Source organism: Rattus rattus, chromosome 3, assembly GCF_011064425.1.
Source record: "Rattus rattus isolate New Zealand chromosome 3, Rrattus_CSIRO_v1, whole genome shotgun sequence".
In the NCBI taxonomy this organism is placed as follows: Eukaryota; Metazoa; Chordata; class Mammalia; order Rodentia; family Muridae; genus Rattus; species Rattus rattus.
In genome coordinates, this window is record NC_046156.1 from 221177379 (window position 1) to 221203091 (window position 25713).

A 25713-nucleotide genomic window follows, 5' to 3' on the forward strand; every position below is an offset into this window, starting at 1 on the left:
AATCGCTGATTGCTAGTCAAACGAAGTTACACCAAATATCATGAGTTTACGGATATTTAATTTTGTGAGGAGTAATGAACATTTTAACCCTAACCTGCAAAGTGTCCATGCAGTAGTCAAATGTAGCTAGTCATGTGTATCATCAAACTGCTACTGGCTAAGGCATTTCCCTTCCGTGAGCCTAAAAGCAAGGATATCACCCTGGAGATAAGCATTGTGATAATGTGCGGGCCAAGTCCCCACTCTTGGTGTAGAACCCCTTAGTCATTGCTCAAGAGGAGTGAGGTGAATGTGAGTACCTTTAATTTCATGTCTTTTGTCTCTTGTGACTATACTTAAAATGAATTATCTACATTAGAAAGGTGTTTAGAACTGATGGGGCCATCCTCTTATCTAAAAGTAGTCGTTTTATGTGGAATTCTCACTTTAAGAAACCTAACTTTAGGTTTCTTACAACCCTAAACAACAAAACAGAACTACGTTTTTTAAAGAAGGAAATCATTTATTCCTCAAATTGGGTAGTTGTCTAATTTTATACTTTTATTTATTTAAAGGAATCAGTTTAATCTTAGCTCTATTGCACACATGGTGACTAAGGTTAATAGTATTGTATTCTTGAAAAACTTAAAATGCTTGAATGCATGTAAATTATTCTTATCACAATATGTTAATTATGTATGGCAACTCACTTTTCAATAACCTAGATTTAGTCGTTCCACGGTGTATGTGTATGTTAGGTTATATTCTGTAAATACATACAATTTTATGTCAGTGTAAAAAAGCTACACTTTTTAAAAAGATTCCATTTTTTTTTAAATACAGGAACTATATGTAGCATATTAGCATTAGCGATGCCTGAACAGTTTATCAGAGTAAGAAAATTTAAATTCTTAAAGATGAACACATGAACTCATTGTCTGAAGGGATTGTGATATTTGCTGTATTTAATTAAGAACAATATGGGTGTTAATTTTAACTACAAAAAGTAAACTATTATTTGATAAGGAACACTTTCCTAAGCATGTACAAGGCTATAATCATAATTCTCTGAAACTGTTATCAGTAGACAGAGCCTCTCTGTTCCTTCCTTATCAGCCCCTTCAAGTTCTAAACGTCCTATGTGCAAACACTGAAATTTGAGGGAAGTTTGTATTTGCTTTTATTTGTTTGCTTGTCAGGAGTGGTTGACTTTAAGAGTTAGTCTACATTTATTGGACTTTTGTTAGCTTTTGGTGTGTGTTGTGGGTGGTTAACTTCTAATATAGTACTAAGTTTTGATATAAGATACACAAAAGTCTAAAAGAGTTGATTCTTGATCTATGTGCAGGTAAATGCTCTAATACAAACCTCTATTTTTCTTGACTTTGCAACAAAGGCATAAAGTAGTATTCAACTTAAATACTACAAAGAATAATTTAAATATAAGAATTAACATTTTTGAGGCTTTTAAGAGTATGTTTTTATTCTTGCTTTTTTCTTTTGTTTATCCTGTAAATGTATTCATAGGGGCTGGTGAGATGGTTCAGCAGTTAAGAGCACTTGCAGCTCTTCCAGAGGACATAGACTTGATTCCTAGCACCCGCATGTCAAATTTTAAACTATAACTCCAGTTCTAGGGGATCTGATACCCTCTTCCAGCCTTCTGTGGCACCTGACCACCTGACATGCACACGGTGTACAGACATACATGTAGGCAAAATATGAAGACTAATAAAATAGTAATGAAAATATTTTAAGAGCATGTATTCATGAATAACATTTGGTTTTATGTGCTTTTGCACATGATTAAAAACTGAAAGCTTTTCACATTTTAAAATGAGTCCATTTCTACAGCTATACAACATTCCATTGGATGGATATACAAATTATTCATCTTGCTACTAATGGTCTGTATTGTTTCCTGTCCTTTGTTGGTGTAGTCATTCTTCCAACAGTCCTCAGTGGCGTATAAGGTCGAGACTGTTCTGCTTTCCTGGGGGATGCCATGCTGCATCAGCATTAGCTTATGTCATCACAAGGGGTCATGCCACATTCTTGCCGGTTTTCTATCATCTTTTGCTGGTCTATTCTAGCAAAAAATATTCTAGTTTGGGGCTTGCTTTTCATTTTCTTTCATTTTCCTGATGAGATGAACATATTCACATGTGACCATTGGCCAGGAGGAATTCTTCATCTGTGAACTCTTTGGTCATGTCTTCTCTATGTTTTCTCTTTGCTTTTTTTGGCATTTCCTACTGTGTCCATAGGAGTTCTTCATATATTCTGCATCTTATTTTTGTGGGGGTGTATGTGTGACAAATTTAATAAGATTTCTTTACTTTTACTTCAGCCTAGTTCCCTTTTCTTTAGTTGCTTGTTTCTTTGTTTTCTTATCATTTTGGTTTTGTGTTCTTTCCATGGAATCTGATAAGGCTGTAGATCCAGCTTTGAAGGTAATGTTCCCATTAGGAATTTGTATATTTGACCAAATCAAGCAAAACCAGGTGACTAGAGAAATAGGAAGTTCCAGCTTCCTCTCAGACACAAATAATCACCACCCCCCACCCCCCACCCCCCACCAGTGATAGTAATATCTCCTTTACCCTTTCCTTTTAAGACAGATTCTCACTATATATTCCCTGACTGGTCTGAGACTCACTCTATAGAGCTCAGTCTAGCCTTGAACTCAGAGATCTGCCTGTCACAGCCTCAGAGTGCTGGGATTAAAGATGTGTGCTGCCACAACTAGCCCCTCACTTTTTTTTATTAAAATTATTTTTGCTATTCTATTGTGGAATAGTTTTTTAAACTACCATATATCTTAGTTTTCATTTAACAATTGTCTTAGTTTGGGTTTTAATGCTGTTCAGAGACACTGTGACCACAGCAACTCTTACAAAAGAAAATATTTAATTGGGGCTAGCTTACATGTAGTTCAGAAGTTTAGTCCATTATCATGGTGGGAAACATGGCAGCATGCAATGCTTGAAAAGGAGCTGAGACTTCTATATCTTCATCCACAAGCAACAAGAAGGGACTCCCACCTTAGGCCGAGCCTGACCATGTGTGAGACCTCAAAGCCCACCTCCACAGTAACACACTTCCTCTGACAAGGACACACCTCCTATTAGTACCACTCCCTTATGGGCCAAGCATTCAAACACATGCGTCTATGGGTACCATTCCTATTCAAACCATCACAACAGTTAAATGCTAAGTTAAGCCTTCCACCCCCAATCCACATGGTAGGGATAGAACTTGTGGCGTATGCTAATCATCCCATTCTTTACCACCAAGCTGCATCCCAGCCCAACTAGGTTGAACAAGGGTTGACTGTGAATTTCAGAGTACTTCCTAAACTTAGTTTGTGTAAAGTTTATACACCGAATGAAAGAAAGCTCTTGCTTCTCCGGACCACATCAGGACACATTTCTTCTTCCACTCATGCATGTTTTAGAGCCCAGGCTTATGATGCTATCCTATCTTCTACCTGGTTTAGCGGTCCCCATTGTTACAGTAGCTGATGAATTCCCTTTTCTAAAGCTCCTTCTAATAAACTCAGTAATATTTTATTCCTAAGTAAATGTTTTCTGTTTTTAAACTCTGTTTTACTTGCTTTTAAATGAGTCAGAGTTTTTCCTTCCTAACATTTTAAGGTTTATTATATTGGAGCCATATAATCTAGGTCCAGATTCTCCTTTAAACAAGTTGGATATGTGGGCATATACACACATATACACACATCTTGTTAACCTCAAGATGAGATATCCAATATGATATAGCTTCCTGTTTGGTCAGGTAAAAGGTATGCTAACTCCTTATGTATGCGACAGTATCAGTGTAGTTTAGAAGGTTGATTGTGGGTGTCATCTTCACACAACTGGAGGATTTGAAGTTAACATGTGATTTTCAATTTTAGATCTCTGTATATTGTTAATAGTAGGAGCACTTCACAGTATACTTCTTAGTGTGTTTAATAGCAGTTTCTTCCGGTAATACGGGATATTATTTCTATTACTTCATTTCCTTTTCCATATGTAATTCTCTATCTTGCATAAAGCTAAGTTGTAAACCTCATACTGTAACAAATTCATACAAGTATAAAATTGCTAAGATCAAATCAAAAGGGGCTAAAGCAATGGCTCAGTGGTTTAAGAGCACTGGCTATTCTTCCAGAGGACCCAGGTTTGATTTTCAGCCCCACATGGTTCCTCTGTACCTCCAGACCCAGGGCTCTGATCCTGTCTTCTGGCCTCCTCAAGCACCAGCCACGTATGAACATGTGGTACACAAGCATACATGCAGGCATACATATAAAGTAATATACATACCTATACATATAAAATAGCTTTTTAAAAGGGGATTAAAAAAAAAAGAAACGAAACGAAATAAAACCTAGGATTGCTTCAAAACTTTACAATCATTTCACTTTTGTTTGGAAGGTTATGTCTGAGGTAAACATAATTGAGCTTTCCTCCCATCCCTTCCTCTCTTTGCTAAATAGCATGGACCCTGAAATCTCTGAACAGGATGAGGAACAGAAGACGGTCTGTGTTGGCAGAGAAGAGGACATTAGGAGGTCAGAGAGAATGACAGCTGTTGTCCATGGCAGAGAAGTGGTCATTTTCTACCACAAGGGGGAATATCATGCAATGGACATTCGCTGCTACCGTAAGACTTGTCTTCATTTGTAGAATCTGTATATGTTTACCACAAAACTATCAAGATTCATTTAGTAACTAGATATATCCATTCCTTTTCAGATTCTGGAGGACCCTTGCACTTGGGAGAAATTGAGGTATGTAAAGTTAAATTTACTCTAGACAAACTCAAATGTTTCTTACATTCTTATTATTTTATTTTATTCTTTATTCAAAATTTGATAATTTACATTCAATTCTACTTTAGTGGTTTCTACATGATTGTCATTATTCTCATTTATTCTTAAAATGTAAAGAGCATCATTTTCCAGACAAAATAATAAGTATGTCCTTTGAACTAACAAATATACTCTGTCAGCTACTCTGTGGATATAATTGCACAAATGTTTGATAGGAAAAGCTTGCTGCAGTATCACTAATATGGAAATTTTAGGATCATCTTATTAATAATATAACATAGCCATGCTTTGGAACATTGTGCACTCCTTAAATTAATGAAGCGAGCCTATCTGTGCTAATATGGAGGGATATTAACAATGTGAATATTCAGAGCAAATGGAGTAGTTCCTGTGGGATGATGTCAATATACAGGTGAGGCAGGTACAAGATAGAATGAGGCCTCTCATTGGATGAGAAGGAAGGATAGGTGGGAGAAAAGTTTGAGGAATGAGGAGGAGTCTGGAATGGAAGGAGAGAGGGGACCTGAGGGAACGGCAGAGTAGCCGCAGGAGAACATGGAGGCTGCTGTTAAGATTCCATGCTGTACCTTAACAGGTTGTTATGAATGTTTTTAAGGGATGGATGAGTGCAGAGCTTTGTATGTTTAGGTGGGCAATTATATCTTATCAATTGGATCAAAGGTTATTGGGTTGCGTGTTCTTTCTTGTGGTGATTTGACTTTGGGAGTGTGTGGCGGCAGAGACACTGGGCCCCACAGAGTTGGGATGTGTGCTTCTGCCAAGATATCTACTAGATCCGGTGGTGCCGGATCTAGTGGGGATAAAAGAAAACCATTTTTTATAATTTTACAGCAACAGTTTCAATAAACTTGCATTTTTTGAAACATTTTTATTTATATACTGTGTACTTTGAATTTATTGAGTATGTATTCTGATTTAATACAAGGTATTATTCAATATATTATATAATAATAATCAATACAATAAAAGTTTTTCATAGTATTTGAGAGAAACCAAATTTTGAAATATTACCTGAAGAATTTGGGGAAATTACCTTTGCTTTTTTTTCTTCCCTCCATCTATATTAACTTGGGTATTTCTTATTTACATTATAATTGTTATTCCATTTCCCAGTTTCCCAGCCAACATCCCCCTAACCACTCCCCCTCCCCTTCTATATGGGTGTTCTCCTCCCCATCCTCCCCCCATTACCTCCCTCCCCCAACAATCACATTCACCGGGGATTCAGTCTTGGCAGGACCAAGGGCCTCCCCTTCCACTGGTGCTCTTACTAGGCCATTCATTGCTACCTATGAGGTTGGAGCCCAGGGTCAGTCCATGTATAGTCTTTGGGTAGTGGCTTAGTCCCTGGAAGCTCTTGTTGGTTGGCATTGTTGTTCATATGGGGTCTCAAGCCCCTTCAAACTCTTTCAGTCCTTTCTCTGATTCCTTCCACGAGGGTCCCGTTCTCAGTTCAGTGGTTTGCTGCTGGCATTCACCTATGTATTGCCATATTCTGGCTGTGTCTCTCAGGAGAGCTCTACATCCAGTTCCTGTCAGCCTGCACTTCTTTGCTTCATCCATCTTATCTAGTTTGGTGGCTGTATATGTATGGGCCACATGTGGGGCAGGCTCTGAATGGGTGTTCCTTCTGCCTCTGTTCTAAACTTTGCCTCCCTATTCCCTCCCAAGGGTATTCTTGTTCCCCTTTTAAAGAAGGAGTGAAGCATTCGCATTTTGGTCATCCTTCTTGAATTTCATGTGTTCTGTGCATCTAGGGTAATTCGAGCATTTGGGCTAATATCCACTTATCAATGAGTGCATACCACGTGTGTTTTTCTGTGATTGCGTTACCTGACTCAGGATGATATTTTCCAGTTACATCCATTTGCCTATAATTTTGTAAAGTCATTGTTTTTGATAGCTGAGTAGTATTCCATTGTATAGATGTACCACATTTTCTGTATCGATTCCTCTGTTGAAGGGCATCTGGGTTCTTTCCAGCTTCTGTCTATTATAAAGAAGGCTGCTATGAAAACATAGTGGAGCATGTGTCTTTGTTATATGTTGGGGCATCTTTTGGGTATATGCCCAAGAGAGGTATAGCTGGTTCCTCAGGTACTTCAATGTCCAATTTTCTGAGGAAATTTCAGACTGATTTCCAGAATGGTTGTACCAGTCTGCAATCCCACCAACAATGAAGGAGTGTTCCTCTTTCTCCACATCCTCACCAGCATCTGCTGTCACCTGAGTTTTTGATCTTAGCCATTCTGACTGGTGTGAGGTGGAATCTCAGGGTTGTTTTGATTTGCATTTCCCTTATGACTAAAAATGTTGAACATTTCTTTAGGTGTTTCTCAGTCATTCGGCATTCCTTAGCTTTGAATTCTTTGTTTAGCTCTGAACCCCTTTTTTTAATACAGTTATTTGTCTCCCTGCAGTCTAACTGCTTGAGTTCTTTGTATATTTTGGATGTAAGCCCTCTATCAGTTATAGGATTGGTAAAGATCTTTTCCCAATCTGTTGGTTGCCATTTTGTCCTAACAACAGTATCCCTTGCCTTACAGAAGCTTTGCAGTTTGTCGATTCTTGATCTTAGAGCATAAGCCATTGGTGTTTTGTTCAGGAAATTTTCTCCAGTGCCCATGTGTTTGAGATTCTTCCCCACTTTTTCTTCTATTAGTTTGAGTGTATCTGGTTTGATGTGCAGGTCCTTGATCCACTTGGACTGAAGCTTTGTACAGGGTGATAAGAATGGATCGATCTCCATTCTTCTACATGCTGACCTCCAGTTGAACCAGCACCATTTGCTGAAAATGCTGTCTTTTTTCCATTGGATGGTTTTGGCTCCTTTGTCAAAAATCAAGAGACCATAGGTGTGTGTGTGTTCATTTCTGGGTCTTCAATTCTATTCCACTGGTCTATCTGTCTGTCTCTGTACCAAGACCATACAATTTTTATCACTATTGCTCTGTAATACTGCTTGAGTTCAGGGATAGTGATTCCCCCTGAAGTCCTTTTATTGTTGAGGATAGTTTTAGCTATCCTGCGTGTTTTGTTATTCCAGATGAATTTGCAAATTGTTCTGTCTAACTCTATGAAGAATTGGGTTGGAATTTTGATGGGGATTGCATTGAATCTGTAGATTGCTTTTGGTAAAATGGCCATTTTTGCTATATTAATCCTGCCAATCCATGAGCATGGGAGATCTTTCCATCTTCTGAGATCTTCTTCAATTTCTTTCTTCAGAGGCTTGAAGTTCTTATCATACAGATCTTTTACTTGCTTGGTTAAAGTCACACCAAGGTACTTTATATTATTTGGGACTATTATGAAGTGTGTCGTTTCCCTAATTTCTTTCTCAGCTTGTTTCTCTTTTGTGTAGAGGAAGGCTACTGATTTATTTGAGTTAATTTTATACCCAGCCACTTTGCTGAAGGTGTTTATCAGGTTTAGTGGTTCTCTGGTGGAACTTTTGGGATCACTTAAGTATACAATCATATCATTTGCAAATAGTGATATTTTGACTTCTTCCTTTCCAATCTGTATCTGTTTGATCTCCTTTTGCTGTCCGATCGCTCTGGCTAGGCCTTTGAGAACTATATTGAGTAAGTAGGGAGAGAGTAGGCAGCCTTGTCTAGTCCCTGATTTTAGTGGGATTGCTTCAAGTTTCTCTCCATTTAGTTTGATGTTGGCTACTGGTTTGCTGTATATGGCTTTTACTATGTTTAGGTATGGGCCTTGAATTCCTGTTCTTTCCAGGACTTTTATCATGAAGGGGTGTTGAATTTTGTCAAATGCTTTCTCAGCATTTAAATGAAATGATCATGTGGTTTTTATCTTTCAGTTTGTTTATATAATGGATCACATTGATGGTTTTCCATATATTAAACCATCCCTAATTGCCTGGGATGAAGCCTACTTGATCATGGTGGATGATTGTTTTGATGTGCTCTTGGATTCGGTTTGCCAGAATTTTATTGAGTATTTTTGCGTCTATATTCATAAGGGAAATTGGTCTGAAGTTCTCTTTCTTTCTTGGGTCTTTGTGTGGTTTAGGTATAAGAGTAATTGTGGCTTCATAGAAGGAATTCGGTAGTGCTCCATCTGTTTCAATTTCATGGAATAGTTTGGATAGAATTGGTATGAGGTCTTCTGTGAAGGTCTCATAGAATTCTGCACTGGGCTCTTTTTGTTTGGGAGACTTTTAATGACTGCTTCTATTTCTTTGGGAGTTATGGGGTTGTTTAAATGGTTTATCTGTTCTTGAGTTAACTTCCGTACCTGGTATCTGTCTAGGAAATTGTCCATTTCCTCCAGATTTTCAAGTTTTGTTGAATATAGGCTTTTGTAGTAGGATCTGATGATTTTTTGAATTTTATCTGGTTCTGTAGTTATGTCTCCCTTTTCATTCCTGATTTTGTTAATTTGGACACACTCTCTGTCCTCTTTTTAGTCTGGCTTAATGGTTTATGTATCTTGTTGATTTTCTCAAAGAACCAGCTTTTGGTTCTGTTGATTCTTTGTACAGTTCTTTTTGTTTCTATTTGGTTGATTTCAGCTCTGAGTTTGATTATTTCCTGCCTTCTATTCCTCCTGTGTGTGTTTGCTTCTTTTTGTTCTAGAGCTTTTAGGTGTGCTGTCAAGCTGCTGATATATGCTGTCTCCTATTTCTTTCTGCAGGCACTCAGAGCTATGAGTTTTCCTTTTAGCACAGCTTTCATTGTGTCCCATAAGTTTGGGTATGTTGTAACTTCATTTTCATTAAATTCTAAGGAGTCTTTAATTTCTTATTTCTTCCTTGACCAGGCTATCATTGAGTAGAGCATTATTCAACTTCCATGTATATGTGGTCATTCTTTCCTTATTGTTATGAAGACGAGCTTTAGCGCATGGTGGTCTGTTAGGGCACATGGGATTATTTTTATCTTTCTGTACCTGTTGAGGCTGTTTTATGACCAATTATATGGTCAGTTTTGGAGGAAGTACCATGAGGTGGTGCGAACAAGGTATATTCTTTTGTCTTAGGATAGGATGTTCTATTAATATGTTACATCCATTTGGTTCATGACTTATCTTAGTCTTTCTATGTCTCTGTTTAATTTCTGTTTCCATGATCTGTCCATTGATGAGAGTGGGGTGTTGAAATCTATTTTTATTGTGTGAGGTGCAACATGTGCTTTGAGCTTTAGTAAGGTTTCTTTTATGTATGTAGGTGCCCTTGTATTTGGAGAATAGGTATTTAGGGTTGAGAGTTTATCTTGGTGAATTTTTCCTTTGATGAATATGAAGTGTGCTTCCTTATCTTTTTTGATGACTTTTAGTTGAAAATCGATTTTATTTGATATTAGAATGGCTACTCCAGCTTGCTTCTTCAGACCATTTCCTTGGAAAATTATTTTCCAACCTTTTACTCTGAGGTAGTGTCTGTCTTTGTCTCTGATGTGTGTTTCCTTTAGGCAGCAGAATGCTGAATCCTCATTACGTACCCAGTTTGTCAATCTGTGCCTTTTTATTGGGGAATTGAATCTATTGATGTTGAGAGAAATTAAGGAATAGTGATTGTTGCTTCCTGTTATATTCGTGTTTGGATGTAGGATTATGTTTGTGCTTATCTTTTCTTTGTTTTGTTGCAAAACGATGTTTCTCGCTTTGTCTAGGGTGTAGCTTGCCTCCTTGTGTTGGGCTTTACCATTTATTATCCTTTGTAGTGCTGGATTTGTAGAAAGATATTGTGTAAATTTGGTTTTGTCATGGAATATCTTGGTTTCTCCATCTATGCTAATTGAGAGTTTTGCTGGATACAGTAACCTGGTATGGCATTTGTTTTCTCTTAGGGTATATGTGACATCTGTCCAGGATCTTCTGGCTTTCATAGTCTCTGGCGAGAAGTCTGGTGTGATTCTGATAGGTCTGCCTTTATATGTTACTTGACCTTTTTCCCTTACTGCTTTTAATATTCTTTCTTTGTTTTGTGCATTTGGTGTTTTGAGTATTATGTGACGGGAGGAGTTTTCTTTTCTGGTCCAATATATTTGGAGTTCTATAGGCTTCTTGTATGTTTATGGGCATCTCTTTAGGTAGGGAAGTTTTCTTGTACGATTTTGTATTTACTGGTCCTTTGAGTTGGGAGTCTTCACTCTCTTCTATACCTATTATCCTTAGGTTTGATCTTCTCATTGAGTCCTAGATTTCCTGTATGTTTTGGACCAGTAGCTTTTTCCATTTTACATTATCTTTGACTGTTGAGTCAATGATTTCTATGGAATCTTCTTCTCCTGAGATTCCCTCTTCTATCTCTTGCATTCTGTGGATGATGCTTGTATCTACGTCTCCTTGTCTCTTCCTTTGGTTTTCTGTATCCAGGGTTGTCTCCCTTTGTGCTTTCTTTATTACTTTTATTTCCATATTTAATATCTTCACCTGTTTGTGTTCTCCTGTTATTCTTTCAGGGATTTTTGCATTTCCTCTCTATAGGATTCTGCTTATTTATTTGTATTTTCCTGCATTTCTCTAAGGGAGTTCTTTATGTCTTTCTTGTCTTGATGTCCTCCATCATCATGATCAAATGTGATTTTAAATCTAGATCTTGTTTTTCTGGTGTGTTTGGATATTCAGTGTTTGCTTTGGTTGGAGAATTGGGCTCCAATGATGCCATTTAGTCTTGGTTTCTGTTGCTTGGGTTCCTGAGCTTGCCTCTTGTCATCACATTGTCTCTGGTGTTACCTTGTTCTGCTATATCTGACAGTGGCTAGACTGTCCTGTAGTCTCGTGTGTCAGGAGTGCTGTAGACCTGTTTTCCTGTTCTCTTTTAGTCAGTTATGGGAACAGAGTGTTCTGCTTTCAGGCGTGTAGTCTTTCCTGTCTACTGGTCTTCAGGTGTTCCTGTGGGCATGTGTCCTGAGTCCACCAGGCAGGTCACTTGGAGCAGAAAAGTTGGTCTTACCTCTTTTCTCGAGCCTGCAGTCGCTTCTCAGATTTAGGTTTCAGTTCTCCATGAGGGGAGCAACCAGATAGGCCTGCCCAGCCTTTGCTTGGACCCTGTGCACAGGGGGCCCAGATGGCACTAGGCGTTTTCCTCTAGAGTCAGAAATGTTGGCAGAGAGTAGTCTCCTTTGGCCTTCCAGGCGTGTCTGCCCCTCTGAAGGTCTAGCTCTCCCTCCCACGGGATTTGGGTGCATGGAGCTGTTTCAGCGGGTCCCTTCAGATCTGGGCGGTGTCTGGACCGCAGTGTCCCTATCTTCCTATTCCCAGAGTCCCTATACAATTTCCTCTTGGGCCAGGTATGTGGGCAAGGGTGGGCAATACTGGTGGTCTCTCCTGCCCTGCAGTCTCAGGAGTGCCCACCTATGTGGGTTGTGAGCTCTCTGTCCCATGGTGTTTGGGAGCAGGGAGCTGTGGGTTGGGATCTTCGAGGTTCGGGCCCCAACTAGAAACCGGAAGTGCCCAGTCCTGGAGGAATTTTGCCTTTGTGAGTCCTGAGTCCACCAGGCAGGTCACTTGGAGCAGAAAAGTTCTTACCCCTGGTCTCAAGCCTGGAGTCGATTCTCAGAGCTGGGTCTCAGCTCTCCATGAGGGCAGCAACCAGAAGGCACCTATGCTTTTTTTATACTCCAAAACTAGGTATCTAATATGTCTTCCATTTTTTGTGTGTTTTATTTTGTCTAATTGTACAAGCCTTCATGTTAAGCATATATTTTCCTGTTCCAAATACATGGCATGTATTTGTTATGAAAAATGTTACTATTTCCTCATAACTCTATGGAACTCATATTAGCAATCCTCTGTTTCTGGTGTACTGGGCTGCTAGCACATGTTTGAGAATGCTATAGCATTGTCTCTAGGATTGTAGTCTATAAAGAACTTGCTACTCAATGTGTGAGCCACCCCCCCCCAGCACTCTTAGCATGTTGGAGTCTCTTAGACATGTAGAACCCTGCTTACTGAATTTAAACTGACAGCTATGTTTAAAGCAGATCCAGGTGCAGCCCATGCTCCTTAAGGCTTGGCAGCATTTCATTAAGACAGTTCGAAAGTGGGGATCAAAAATTGCATGTCTGTTAGCTTTGCACACATGCCTTTAGTAACACCTAGGCCTTACAGTGAAAATTCCTCTGGAGGCACTAGAAGCCCTGCCCTCTTTCTGCCATAGAAGTGACATTAATGTAGATATCTCCTGAGTATAAAGCAGTGAGGTCTTCTGCCAGCTAGTCCTCCCCTGCTGGAGCTCCAGCTCACAAAGTTCTAGCTACAGAAGGGGCTTGATTGTCCTCAGATTAGGTTTACTTTATGTTGAATAACTTGTTGGTAGGAGGGGGAGACAAGGCCTTCTGTCCATTTGTTATGTGTGTATGGGAACAGCCTTGTAGAGGCTGCATTTCCTCATCTATCCATGGGTTTCTGTGCCTTCACCTACAGGCTTCTCACTGGCAGGCTCCATTCTGTTTATGAGACAGTCTCACTGTGTAGTCTAGGCTGGCCTTAAGTTCAAGAGCCTCTTGCCTCAGGTCCCAGGCAAGTGCTGAGATGACTTTTTTGTGCCACTCCTCTTGGTGGTGTTCTGTAGCCTAGTCCTCCTGCACTAGATTAAATCTGAGATCTATCCTAAATACTTTAAGGTCAAGACTATTAAATCTGGTTTTTTCCCCTCCAGGATTTCAATGGACAATCATGTATAGTTTGCCCATGGCATAAATACAAAATCACTTTGACAACAGGAGAAGGATTATACCAGTCTATAGATCCTAAAGACCCATCAGCAAAACCCAAGTGGTGCTCCAAAGGAGTAAAGCAAAGGATTCACATTGTGACGGTGAAGAATGGCAACATTTATGTGACGCTTTCTAAGGAACCTTTCAAATGTGACTCTGATTATTATGCCACTGGAGAATTCAAAGTGATTCAGAGTTCTTCCTGATAAAACATGTACAGCAGCCAAAAAATGTGTGTATGTTTGAAAATATTTTAAAAGTAGTTTTGTTTCAGTACCAAAGATGGATTTTTTTTTCCATCATAGGAGCGTGTGTCTTGTCAGGGGCTGAAGAGATGGCCAGAAGCTAAGAGTTCTCGCTGCTTTTTCAGAGCACCTGAGTTCAGTTCCTAGGGCTCGGATCAAGTGGCTCAAAGTCCCCTGTGATCTGTGACTCTCACTCTTAAGGATCTGATGCCCTCTTCTGGTCTCTGTGGACACCTGCACACACAAGTCATTTACCATAAATAAAAATAAAAGCAGATGTTTTTTAAAGTGTTAAATTTGAGAAGTTTAAAAACACATTTACTTTAGTATGGTTTCAGGGCCCCACCCAGGTCAATAGAATACATTCCATCTTTCTCAGGACTGATTGGAATCTGTACATTATAGGCTGGACATGATCAGTTTAAGAAGCATGCAGTTAACTCAGAGAAAATACAGTTGATAAACAGACTAAGCAGAAACTTAACAGGAAAAGTGTAAATTGGTAAAGACACGTTTTCCCAATCACATTGTGTTTTGTTTTGGAAAGTTTTCATAATTCAAAGTTTCTTGCTTCAACAGTCCCCAGCAGTCCTCTGTTCCTCTTGCATTGCTGTGCCCACAGACTGTTGACTGCTTGTATTTAATTATGGTTTTTACAATTTTAAAGGTAAAATTTAAACACACTGAGATCCTTGAATTTTAGTTGTATTATATACTTTTGCTTACAAATGTTTAGCACATGTCTTACATGTTAAAACTGCTACCAAAAAAATGAGGTCAATGTTTATTTTGAACTTAAAAATGAGAAACTCAAAGCTAGTTGTGGTGGTACACACCTCTAATCCCAGCATTCTGAGGCAGAGGTAGAAGGATCTCTGTGAGTTACAGGCTAACCTAGTTTACATAGTGAGGGTCTATCAAGAAGGGGACTGAGGAGTACGAGAGGCAAAGACCCAGTAAAACTTAGCTTGCCCTGTCTCTTATACCTTAGCAAAGACAGATGTAAAGTCGCCTGTTCAATGAACCAAAGAAGTTTACCTAAATGAAACTTTCAAGTAAAAGTTTAAAAGAGTTTTAGAGAACATTGTGTATGTGTACAGTTTCCCATAAATGTGTAGATAGCAGAGATATATTTTGTTCCTCAGAGTTTACAAGCAGGATAGATATTCGCTTGTTAACACCCTGTTTAAACCATCAGTTAGTTGTGACCAGTACTGTTCTAGCTGCCTGGGACCCACATCATACTTTTTATTCAGGATTTAGAGCAACACCCTGGGTATCTGTCATGTAGAACTTAGCAACTCAGTAAAATATAGGCGTAAACAGGGCCAGAAAGGATATGTAGGCTATGAATTCAGCATGAAGACTGTTAAAAATAAAATCAAATCTCAAAACACGAATTTTCATGATGTGGGATGAATTAAGTACTTAACATTTCAAAGGATTGTACCTGGGCTCTTGATTTGTTGTAAAGATCAGTGAAAGACCTAGAGAGATGGATTGGGGGTGCAGTGCACACTACTTCTTCTGAGAGGACTGTTGCTTTGGATCCCAGAACCCACATTAGTGACTTACATGTGCTTGCACCATTTGCTGTACATTCCCTTTTCTTTGGGGATATGGGTTACATGACAGAAAGTATTTGTTACTTGTTTCTAAAATGCTAATAAGCCAGGCTTGGACTTTCTCCACAGTGTTTTACATCAGCAGTTAGTCACGCATGGGGTTCAGAAATGTGTCATCTCTGAGGGGAATTCATACCAGCCTAGTAGTTCTTAAATGGGTACAAAATCTTATCATGCATTAAAATGTAAAGTCATTCCCCTTTAGGCAAAAACTAGGACCTTGGTTTATAGAGCCAAGAATAGCAGCCTTTCGTAAGGAGCCAGTGGCAGTGATGACTGTGGACTGGGTTTCCTCTTCTTAATCTATGTCTTTAAATTTGAAAATTAAAGTGGTCCTGTAGTCCTGGCTTCTCAGGGGGCCGAGGAAGAAGGATTATTTGACCCAGGAATTCAAAGTTAAAATGAGGATATAGCCAAACTCCAATATTAAAGAACAACCCCCACCTTATTGCGTCCTGTCCTAACATACAGAAATCTCATCAGATTTGCAAGTAACGTTTTGTTTTACAAATTTATGGTATGTATAAATGTTAAGTCCTTCATAACTTCCCAAGTCAGTTACAAAGTCATCAGCAGGGAGACTCAGCTCAACAGCCTGCAAATAGAAATATACTTTTACTATTTCTGAAGATGATGTGTAGCATTTTTTTTAAAGTTTTTGTCTGCCTGTATATATGTGCATCACACTCACCTGGTGCCAGCAGAAGCCAGAAGAGAGGGTTAGATCCCCAGTGACTGCAGTTACAAAGAGTTGTGAGCTACCTTGAGGATGCTAAGAACCAAATCTTGGTTCTCTGTAAGAGTACCAAGTACTCTTAACCATTGGGCCATCTCTCCAGCCCCAACATGCATAACATTTTGCATTTCCGGATGAACATTCAAAAAACTTCTTAAATAAAAATATAAATGAATTTTGAACACATCCATATTATAAACACTGTGTAAGTTCTAACACAACAAAATATGAATTCTCTTATTAAAATTACTGTATAGTCAGGGCTGGGAAGAGCTCAGTAATTAAAAGATGGTCTGCTCTTCCAGAGGATTTGGTTCAGTTGCCAGTATCCATGCCCTCAGAGTTCTGATACTCTCCTCTGGCCTGTACAGATACCTGTATATGTAGGAAAACAAAAATTAAAAAACACTGGGTAGTCATACATATATTGTACATCAAGATTCATTTTATTTTCTATTTCATTTAAATACCAGAGAATGATGTCATAGTTTCCCTACTGTGTCCCATCTTAAAAGAGCATTCAGCTTACATAAATTGGTATGTCTGATGAAATTTACCTGTGGATAGGTAACTATTGAGCTCTCTAAAGTGGTATTTTTGTCCATATTTCTCATTCATTTAATTCAGCCGATTGGTCAAATACAGAATGTAGAACTTGGATCTTGTTGCTCTGCTTGCTGGCAGGAGGCTTGGGTTGATCTGAGAGGTGGTCTGGCTTCTCTGGCAGCGACCTGTAAGGTTTCGCTTTGATTTCACCTTCAGAAAACATGGGCTCCGAGAGCACGGGTTCAGAGAAGGCTTTTCTAAAATTCTTGCTCTCTCTATTTTGCCTTATGGATTCTTCTTCTTGGAAAATGTTCTTTATCTTTGCCAGCACAGCATTAACACAGACTGCCTGTACCAAAATCCAAAGCAAAATGAAACAGAAATGTTGAAAAATAATGTTTCCCTTTAAGGTACTAACAACCACAGACAAAAAGTAACATGTCTAATATAGTCAATCTACATGTTCTAATTTAAAAAGCCCTTCCTTTGAGGAAACCCTGACTCATGGCAAGTGATAGATCGATTCCTTATCCTAAATATGGAAAGGCATTTAAATAAAACATGCATAAAAATAACTTCAGAAGTGAGAAATACAACAAGTTTAATCTTAACTTACTCCTCATCACTAATGACGTCGATGATGGAGCCAAGGAGTGAAAGACAACAACCATTCCCGGAAGCTAAACGGAACAACACTAGTTTGCCTTGCAGAAGAACCGCCTCAAGTCGACATGAAGACAGCAAACATTCAGGGCTTTCTTTCTCTCCTTCAGATTTCAAAGCACTTTACTTTTCTCACAGAACTCTTATTATTACAGCACATGGCTTATATACTGTTACATTGCTGTATCACAATGATACTTTACCCTCTTTCCATCCTCATACCAGTCCCCAGCCCGTCCCTCGTAGTCCTTCCACTAGCTTATGCCTTTTTAAAAATCATTCTGGTTTCCACACAATGAGACAAAACACACTATACTTTTCTTTCTACGTCTTTTGTCTTCTCCTAAATGACCTCAAATTCCATTCTTTTAATCTTTTTCCCAAATGTTATAATTTCATTTCATAGGTTTCCTTTGCATTGATCTAGATGATGATATTTTTGTCTTAATTCTATTTAATACTGAATTAAATATTGGTTTACAAATATAGATCTATCCTAGCATCCCTGAGATGAAACTGACAATTATGATGATGTTTTAACATATATTTCTGAGTTCAATTTGCAAGTACCTTATTAAGGATTTATTCACCTAATTAGTTTCAAAGATGATCAAGTATTATCAAAGATTATATTGGCCTATAATTTTTTTCTTCCCTTTTCTTACTTTCTCGTTTTTTAGATTTGTAAACCTTGTATTAATGGCTTAAAATGTTTTGAAAAATAGTGTTTTGTGTGTTGATTAAAAGAATGTGTGTTTTGCTACTGTTGTATGGAATATTGTGTAGACATTTATTAAATCATTGACCCTTAGTGTATTTAACTCTATAATGTTTCTTTGTCCATATTTTTGTCATGATGGTCTGTGTGCTGGTGAGAGCAGGGATACTGAAGTCACCAACTAGGATTGACACAATGGTATTGTAGTCTTAGCTCTTCCTGTATGCTGTGCAGGACTTGTTTAATGAGTAATCCAGTCTTCAATGTATATAGATTTAAAACGATTACATCTCCTCAATGGACTGTTCCTCTTATAGTTTGGATGTAAAATGTTCTCCATAGGCTCATGGGCTGAAGGCTTGGTCCCAGATATGGACCTATTTTGGGAGGTGCTAGTAATTTTAGATGATGGGTACTTCCTATAATCATTATTTCGTTGGAGGTATATTCTAGGGGTTATATCTTGCCTTGTCCACATCTCCTTCCCCTGCTTCTTCTCTGTCATTAAATAATAAGCTTCTGCCACCTGCCTCCACTGTCATGCTTTGCTCCAATGTGAGAGCTGTGGAGAAAGCTGGCCTTTGCTGAACGTTCTCACACTGTGAGCCAAAATCAACCTTTCCTTCTTTAAAATGGTTTCTTTCAGTTACTTGTTTCAGTGATGAAAAGCTGCCTAGTACAATTCCTTTTGCTGATATATAGTGACCTTGTTTTTTATATTTTCTGAACATTTTGTCTTTATGTCTCCTGCTTGGTTTCTGATTTAATTGTCTAGAGTATAATTTTCTGATATTTCGTTTTTAGTTTTTGTATGACTATGTGATGGATGTGAGTTTCTTGCAGCCAGCATTTCTTGTATCTTGTTTTAAAATCCAATAAATCATTTTGAAATTTTGTGTGCGTATGTATGTGTGGTATGTATATGTGTAAGCATATAAGTTTCTTTTTTTATAACTTGGTTCATTCAATGCTAGTTAGTCATAAACGTATCCTTCTAATTATGTCACTTTTTGAAAACCATTTATACTGTTCATAACATATCTTTTGTTCATTTGTCTTTTGTATCTGATACTTATGCCTTACAGTTGACCTTGTTTATTGGTGAGGCTTGAATGAATTTTCCTTTTTCTAGTTTGTTTGGTTCTTTTTCTGAGTTTCATCTTATTGCTTATATTGACTTGCTTATTTTATTTATCTGTTCATTTGTATTCTATTCAAACTCATTCATCATTTTGAAAAACAGCTGTTTGAATTCTTTATCATTTGTATGCTTCAGTATCTTTGGGTTCACTTTTATAAACTGTCAGAAGAATGGTGCTACCTTATTTTCTTCATAGTACTTGTATTTCTATATTTATATTTGTACATCTACTAGAATGGATATCTTTTCTACTTTATGCAAAGGTCTTCTTAATGAGAAGCCTTCTCCTGAAAGTTCTGTATGACCTATCACTCAAAGATGAAAGTAATCACAGTACAACAGGAAAACAAACCTCCTGGACATAGAAACACAACAAGCAGATAAGAAACAAAACATCAATACCACCACCAATAACAATAGAAAAGAAATAGGAATAATACAGAATAAACTAAAGAGAGCTAAGATGGAAATTTAAAAATCTAATTAAAAGGAAAAGTAAAATTAGATGCAAGGAAAAAATAATGTAAGGAGGAAACACTAAAACTTCCTCCTAACTGAGGTCCATGGATTGAGAAAGTTACCTTCTTTGTCCTCTATTCTTCCATGTGTGATTGGTAGGGAAAGGGGATAGTCTGTCACAGATAAGGCCTATGGTCATTAAATTTCCCACCTGACAGGCAGAGCTGTATACAGTTTGAACCTTGTTCTGCACTGCCTTGCATTTTCCTCTTGGCTTGGTCAAGGATATGCCTGTGGCAGATCTGTATTCATAAAAAGGCTTTCAGTATGCATGGCAAGAAGACGGAAGTGGTAAGGGGGCTGGATGGGCACTGCTCCTCTCTTGAAGTTTGGTTCTGCATGAACCCCAACAATTTTTGATAGGTGAGTGCTCTCTTAGTCCAGATGCCCTCCATCTCAATCTCCCAGGGCATTGGCAAATGTCCAAGCCAAAGTGTATCTTTAGAGGCCCAATAGGGTGTGGGAAGCAAACAGACTACTGACCTCTGACTGGTGATAGGACAGGGATGGGATGGAGAGAACCCTGTGGGAAGTGAAGAATCTACTGCCCTTTCTCTGAGCACTTTCAGCCCAGTTCTTACAGTAAAGCACTTGCTCTTCTCCTTCCCACAGAGGAAAGTGCCATTGACCACTGTGCCCTGCAGTTCACACTTTCCAGTGCCTCTGAATTGTGACCGCTCTGTGTAGTCTGAAATCCAGAGTAGTTCAGTCTTTAATAGTGCCCTTCTCACAGTGAATCCTGGCTCCAAACTCTTAAGAAAGTGCGAGCAATAAGTCACCTTCAAAACAAATCACAATACTGGACATGTAAGGCTTATATGGACTAGGGGTTTCTCCACTGCTAAAACAGGCTGATGGTATTACTGTGGCTGTCTGCACTTTGCCTTGCTGAGTATTCTGGCACGAAGACATCCCCTAAGCCTTGCTGAGGACCTAAGTTGGAGTTTCCAATTTGTTTTCTCTGAGTTGCCTTGCTGTTTCTTTGTCTTTTAGCTCTTGTTTACCTGTTTTGATTCCTATAGCTTTTTCCATTTTCTTTCTTCAGAATATACTTTGTTGTACTGACTCTTCCCACTTGCAGAGTCATGTAAAGGACATTTCTGTTCCACCATCTTCCTACAGAAGACATCAGTGAAGTGCTTTGAAGGTAGATTCAGTTCTGGTTTTCTTGAAAGGATAGCAGTGAACAATTGGGGCTTTCAGCTGTTCTCCTGCCTCCTGACTGTCCTATAAAACACTGCAACATACATGCTCCTTTGTCCCCTTCAGTTTTGACCCTGCCTCTTCTACCGCTTGTTTGCTGGGATTATAGGCTTGCAAACCGTGCCCGATTCATATATGCATTGCTTGAAACCAAACCTAAGGCTTTTGTGCACAGTAGGCAAGAACCCTACTAACTGAGCTGCATTATATTTCCAGCCCTCCCTGACCAATCTAGAAGCAGCTTGTCAACACACACACCAGTTGTGGGAAAAGTTTAATACTATTATATATTGTAATATGATAAAAGTTGACAAATGTATAAGTTATGATGAAATAAAAATTGTTAAGAGAAGTTTTGAAAGGCCAAAGTAACCAAAGGATATGCCATATTCATAAATTAGAAGAACGTAACTGGTAACTTATAAAAACATTTTTATGAAGGTCCAGTGGTTCACCACAAAACTGGTCTAAGAATAGACAAAACAACTAGACATAGAGAGTTTATAAACAGTCCTACATACAAATAAATTTAACTTGTGACAATAAAGTTCCTGATAAGTAAGGGTAGATTAATTGGGTGCCATTGGACTGTGTGTCTCTTAACTCATACCAATTTCCACATAGATTATAAATCTATAAGTGAAAGACAATATAGCTTCTAGAATATAACAGATGAGAATGTTCTCATCATCTTGGGTGTAGGTCATAATTTATTTAAACAGGAAAAAACCCACAATATAAAGAAAAGTATTAGTAAAGTAAACTACATTAGAATTAAGAAATTGTACATTAAAAGATTCTGCTAGGCAAATGAAAGGATAAGTCATAGGATGAAAAAATGAAATTTACCTATATGATATCAAACAAGAATATCTTGAGATATATTTTCAAAGCAAAATCAATAACTTAGAGAGTTAGACATCTCTCAGAAAAATAAAAGACTTTAACAGAAATTTATAGACAAGACATCCAAATGCCCAGGTAATTTATGAAATGGAAATCAATCTCATTAATAATCAAAGACATGTAAATTAAAATCAATATTATAATATGCACTTTCAAAAATGACTAAAAATAGAAACTCTTGACAGTATCAAGCACTAATGATAACATATAGGACTGTTGTGATCTGCTAGGATGTTTTAATTGCTAACACTCACTTTAGAAGCTTTTTGCAACATCTATTAGTGATAAAATGTATGCAGATCTGATAGCCTATTGATTTCACCAAAGAACCTGTCCAAAGACATGTATGTTCAGACTAGGAACAGTCTAACCTGCCCATGCATAGTTGAATGGCAGAAGGAATGCAAACTACTAGACACTCTACAGCAATGGTCAGAAATAGACAGCTACAGAGTAACGCCTCTATAATCTGAGCAGCTGCAGAAAATGTAAATGAAAGTGTATATTATAATTCAATCTATGTACATTCTAAAAAGCTGAATTGCCCACAAGTCAAAATAGTAGTCACTTAAATGTGAGAGAGGGAAGAATGGCTGCCATAGACAATGAGGTTTGACATACAAGTTGAGTTGAAATAGACCAATAGACTTATAATAACTCAAGGCAAGACCTTTCTTGTATTATGTTTTTAATAAAGCATATATGGATATTTATTAATGAAGGGGAACTTATAATTGATAAAACCTTTTATATTGTTATCATAAACAGCACTTATAATCAAAATGCAGTAACTGTGTTCTTCAAAGTCACAGACCCCAAATAATGGACTAAAGGTCTCATGAGACAATGGCAATAACAAGTCAATAGAACCCCTCAAAGCAAATGTTAAACTGTTTTGACTAAATTTCTCTAAATAGTAATTAATTTTAGAGAGATAAAATAATTCTAATTCTATAAGCGAATTGGACTGGGTGGTAACTTTGGCTTTTCAGAAGAGCAAACATCTAATCTGAAATCATTTTGCATAGGCAGCACTGTGCCTTGACTTAGGACTGGTAACATTAAAGCTAGTGTTAGATGAAACCTTAGATACAGGGCCTGCCATCTTCAACAAGGCATGAAGTACCTTCATCTCTACAATCTAGCAGTTAACTTACCAAATAAATTAGCGCTGCATAAGAAGCATACATTATGCTAGTTAAGGCAGTTTTTGCTGGAAAAGAAATGATTTCAAACAAAGAACCTTTTCTGACCTGCAAAAACAAAGCGAAAGTTCATTAAAATGAAATTTTCAATGTTTCAATGTTCTATTTCACAATATTATTCTGAGAAGTTAAAATTTTTACCTAATAAAAGGTATCTGTATTTATTTATCTGTGCCTTTTCACACTGTGAAGATGTACTAGTTCCTGCTTCTCCTTTTAGCAAGAAGATGCTTCCTTTTACTAATAAAAACCTGTGACAAATATACACAAATCTGAAGTCTCTATTTCGGAAACCAGAATTATTTCAATGTTTAGCTGTGAAATGTGTTCACTAGGAGGGATTCCCTAAATATTAGAAAAATTCTTTGTCTTTTTCTAACACTCGTAATCATTCTTTACTAAATTATTCACAACCTCAATTAAGCAAACAGCAATCAAAATACTAAGCATTTCCTGGAGATTAATGACCCGCTTAGAAATGTTAATCGTGGGGCTGCTGTAGGCAGTCGTGACCTTAGATGAACGTTAAGCTTCAGGCAAGTCTCTGCTCTTAACCAGCCCGCTGCCCTGAAGGGTTTATGCTAATAATGAATTTGCCTCTTACGAGTTTCTGGTTTCTGGTAGCAGATGTTTTTGCCTTTAACATATCGGTGTAACATATTCAGCTTAAGGGGCTCATTCCTATGGGGTTACCTCTGTTGTTTTGAACAGGCTATGAAATGAGGGCCTTTAGATAAATATTTCCTTCCCTCCAGCAGTGAAGTAGCAGTTAGCCATGCTCCTCTGAAGTAAGAGCTAAGCCACATGAAGCAGCTTCAGTGACTGTCCAATGATAGGGCTGTAACTAATAAAATCATAGAGAGGCACAATGGATAGTGCATGCATGCTAAGAACAGTGTGTGCATTGCCCTTAAAAATGCTTGCCTGGCATGCACCAGTTTTGAGTTATTCCCCGGCATCACCAAAAACCAAAATAAAATTACCCACACATAGGAGTGGGTAAATCCAGCTATTTGGGGGACTGAGGCAGGAGGATTCCTTCAGCACAGCAATTTGAGGTCAGCCTGGGCAGTATAGGAAGATCTCATTTTGCAAAGGCTATTTACACTATCCTTCTCCTCCCTACCCCCCTCCCCAAAAAGCCAAAATAATTACTGATAGCAGAAAGGTTAGGAAAATGAAATCTAACCAATAACATATTCTGTAATCTTTAAGAACATGCTTCTGAAGTGTATATAATAACATTTTATTGAATAAACACTTCATTCTGTTACTGATGTCATGCTCATTTTGTAGGCTGACATGATAGTACTGGCTGATTGTCACAGCTACTCAGACCAGCCTGGAAGGTACGCAACAAGGTTAGTTCAACTAAAACAGCAACACAGCCAAATATATGCTTTATAAACACTCTGTTTTATACTTTAAACCACCTCATAAAGGTGGCATTTTTGTTTTTCTCATTCCACAGAGACCCAGGAGAAAGGAGACAGAAGTGACCCTCAACATAGCTGCTGAAAGTAAAGTGAGGTTCCAGCAAGGAACCACATCCCAAGTCTAACCCCTAACTGGACCAGTGAGCTGTGCTGCTGGAAGGCTCTGCTCATCCGAGTGGATAGTAGTACCTGGAGCTAGAATCGTTTATGTCAAGCTTTTGCTAGGAAGACAAGAGCATGCTTACAGTACTTCGTGGAACTCCTGTACAAAGAGAATAATAAATGACTTGACAGACATTAGTATCTCATGCATATGAGAAAGAATGACATTAAAGCTGTATGCCTAGCAAATGGGAAAACTCAAAAGTGAGCTAGACTAATCTCTACCGGTGGGAGTGCAGAACATGGACTCCTCCTTTATAAGGATGAGATCAGTGCTGAGGTGGGAGTGCAGAGCATGGACTCCTCCCTTATAAGGATGAGATCAGTGCTGAGGAAGGTATGAAATTTTCGGGGCATGGCTACCATAAATAATGTTCAATTTATGAAAATTCATTGAATTACACATTAAGTGGTTTGCATACTTTTTGATTATATAGCTCTGTTAGTTTTGATTTAGAATTTAATGATTCTATCCGGTTTTTTTATGTATTAAAAATACAACTAGCTTTTTACAGGAAAAATTGTCAGAAATACACTAAAATTGTAGTAAAAGCTTTTTGTAACAAAAGTTGTTTGAAAAGTACAACCTTGTATCATTTATATAGAACATTTCTTGAAGGCCAACTTTTTTTCTAATAGTTACTAGTATTGTTTTAATCTCTAAGATACCAGTCTCCATCTGCCCCCCAGAGTTAACTCTGTGGCACAGCTCCCTGTACCCAATCCCACTTGGAGAGAGCTGATCTCCCAGGAGTGGTGTCACTCCTAAGTTCACAGGTGAGATGAATATTATTGCTCCAATAACTGGCCAAAGAGGGACCTGCCAGGAGACCACAGGGCTCAGGAACCGCTCAGCAACTGGGGAAAGGATCCATCCAGTCTCCATCTGTGCCTGGAGTTAACCCTGTGGCACAGCTCTCCGTACCCAAATCCCACCCAGAGAGAGCTGATCTTCCAGGAGCACTATCACTCCTAAGTTCACAGGCTCACAGGCTCATAGGAGGGAAAGGCTCCAGTCAGAGACATCAAGACCAACTAACACCAGAGGTAGCTAGATGGCAAGAGGCAAGCACAAAGA

At 38.3% G+C, this 25713-nt stretch overlaps 2 protein-coding genes across 4 annotated transcripts in view; one reads left to right on the top strand and one right to left on the bottom strand.

Annotated features, from left to right (window-relative positions):
* The first annotated feature begins 89 nt into the window (after nt 1-89).
* On the top strand, nt 90-24834 carry Rfesd (Rieske Fe-S domain containing). Of its 3 annotated transcripts, XR_004387423.1 has the most exons (6): nt 90-291; nt 4484-4650; nt 4743-4777; nt 13473-13762; nt 24334-24398; nt 24509-24834. XR_004387423.1 is itself a non-coding variant. In XM_032899119.1 (5 exons), the coding sequence occupies exons 2-5, from the start codon at nt 4485-4487 to the stop codon at nt 24534-24536; spliced, it is 294 nt and encodes a 97-aa protein (XP_032755010.1). In that variant the 5' UTR covers nt 90-291; nt 4484; the 3' UTR covers nt 24537-24834. The 3 variants fall into 3 exon arrangements, 2 of the variants coding, with proteins under 2 accessions (XP_032755010.1, XP_032755009.1); XM_032899119.1 differs by lacking the exon at nt 13473-13762; XM_032899118.1 differs by lacking the exons at nt 24334-24398; nt 24509-24834 and having other exon boundaries at nt 13473-18958.
* Spata9 (spermatogenesis associated 9) overlaps nt 16729-25713 on the bottom strand; it is a 30751-nt gene continuing 21766 nt past the window's right edge. The window contains exons 4-5 of the mRNA XM_032899120.1: nt 22990-23085; nt 16729-17031 (exon numbers count right to left, since the gene is read on the bottom strand). Coding sequence (XP_032755011.1) covers nt 16747-17031; nt 22990-23085 — 381 coding nt within the window. The 3' untranslated portion in view covers nt 16729-16746. The remainder of the gene's footprint in view (nt 17032-22989; nt 23086-25713) is intronic.

Bases quoted from the DNA above. Each gene is read 5' to 3' on its own strand.
- Rfesd (XM_032899118.1), top strand. From the start codon at position 4,485: ATGGACCCTGAAATCTCTGAACAGGATGAGGAACAGAAGACGGTCTGT. The intron at 4,651-4,742 runs GTAAGACTTGTC...ATTCCTTTTCAG, and splicing joins AATGGACATTCGCTGCTACC to ATTCTGGAGGACCCTTGCAC. The intron at 4,778-13,472 runs GTATGTAAAGTT...TTTCCCCTCCAG, and splicing joins TGCACTTGGGAGAAATTGAG to GATTTCAATGGACAATCATG.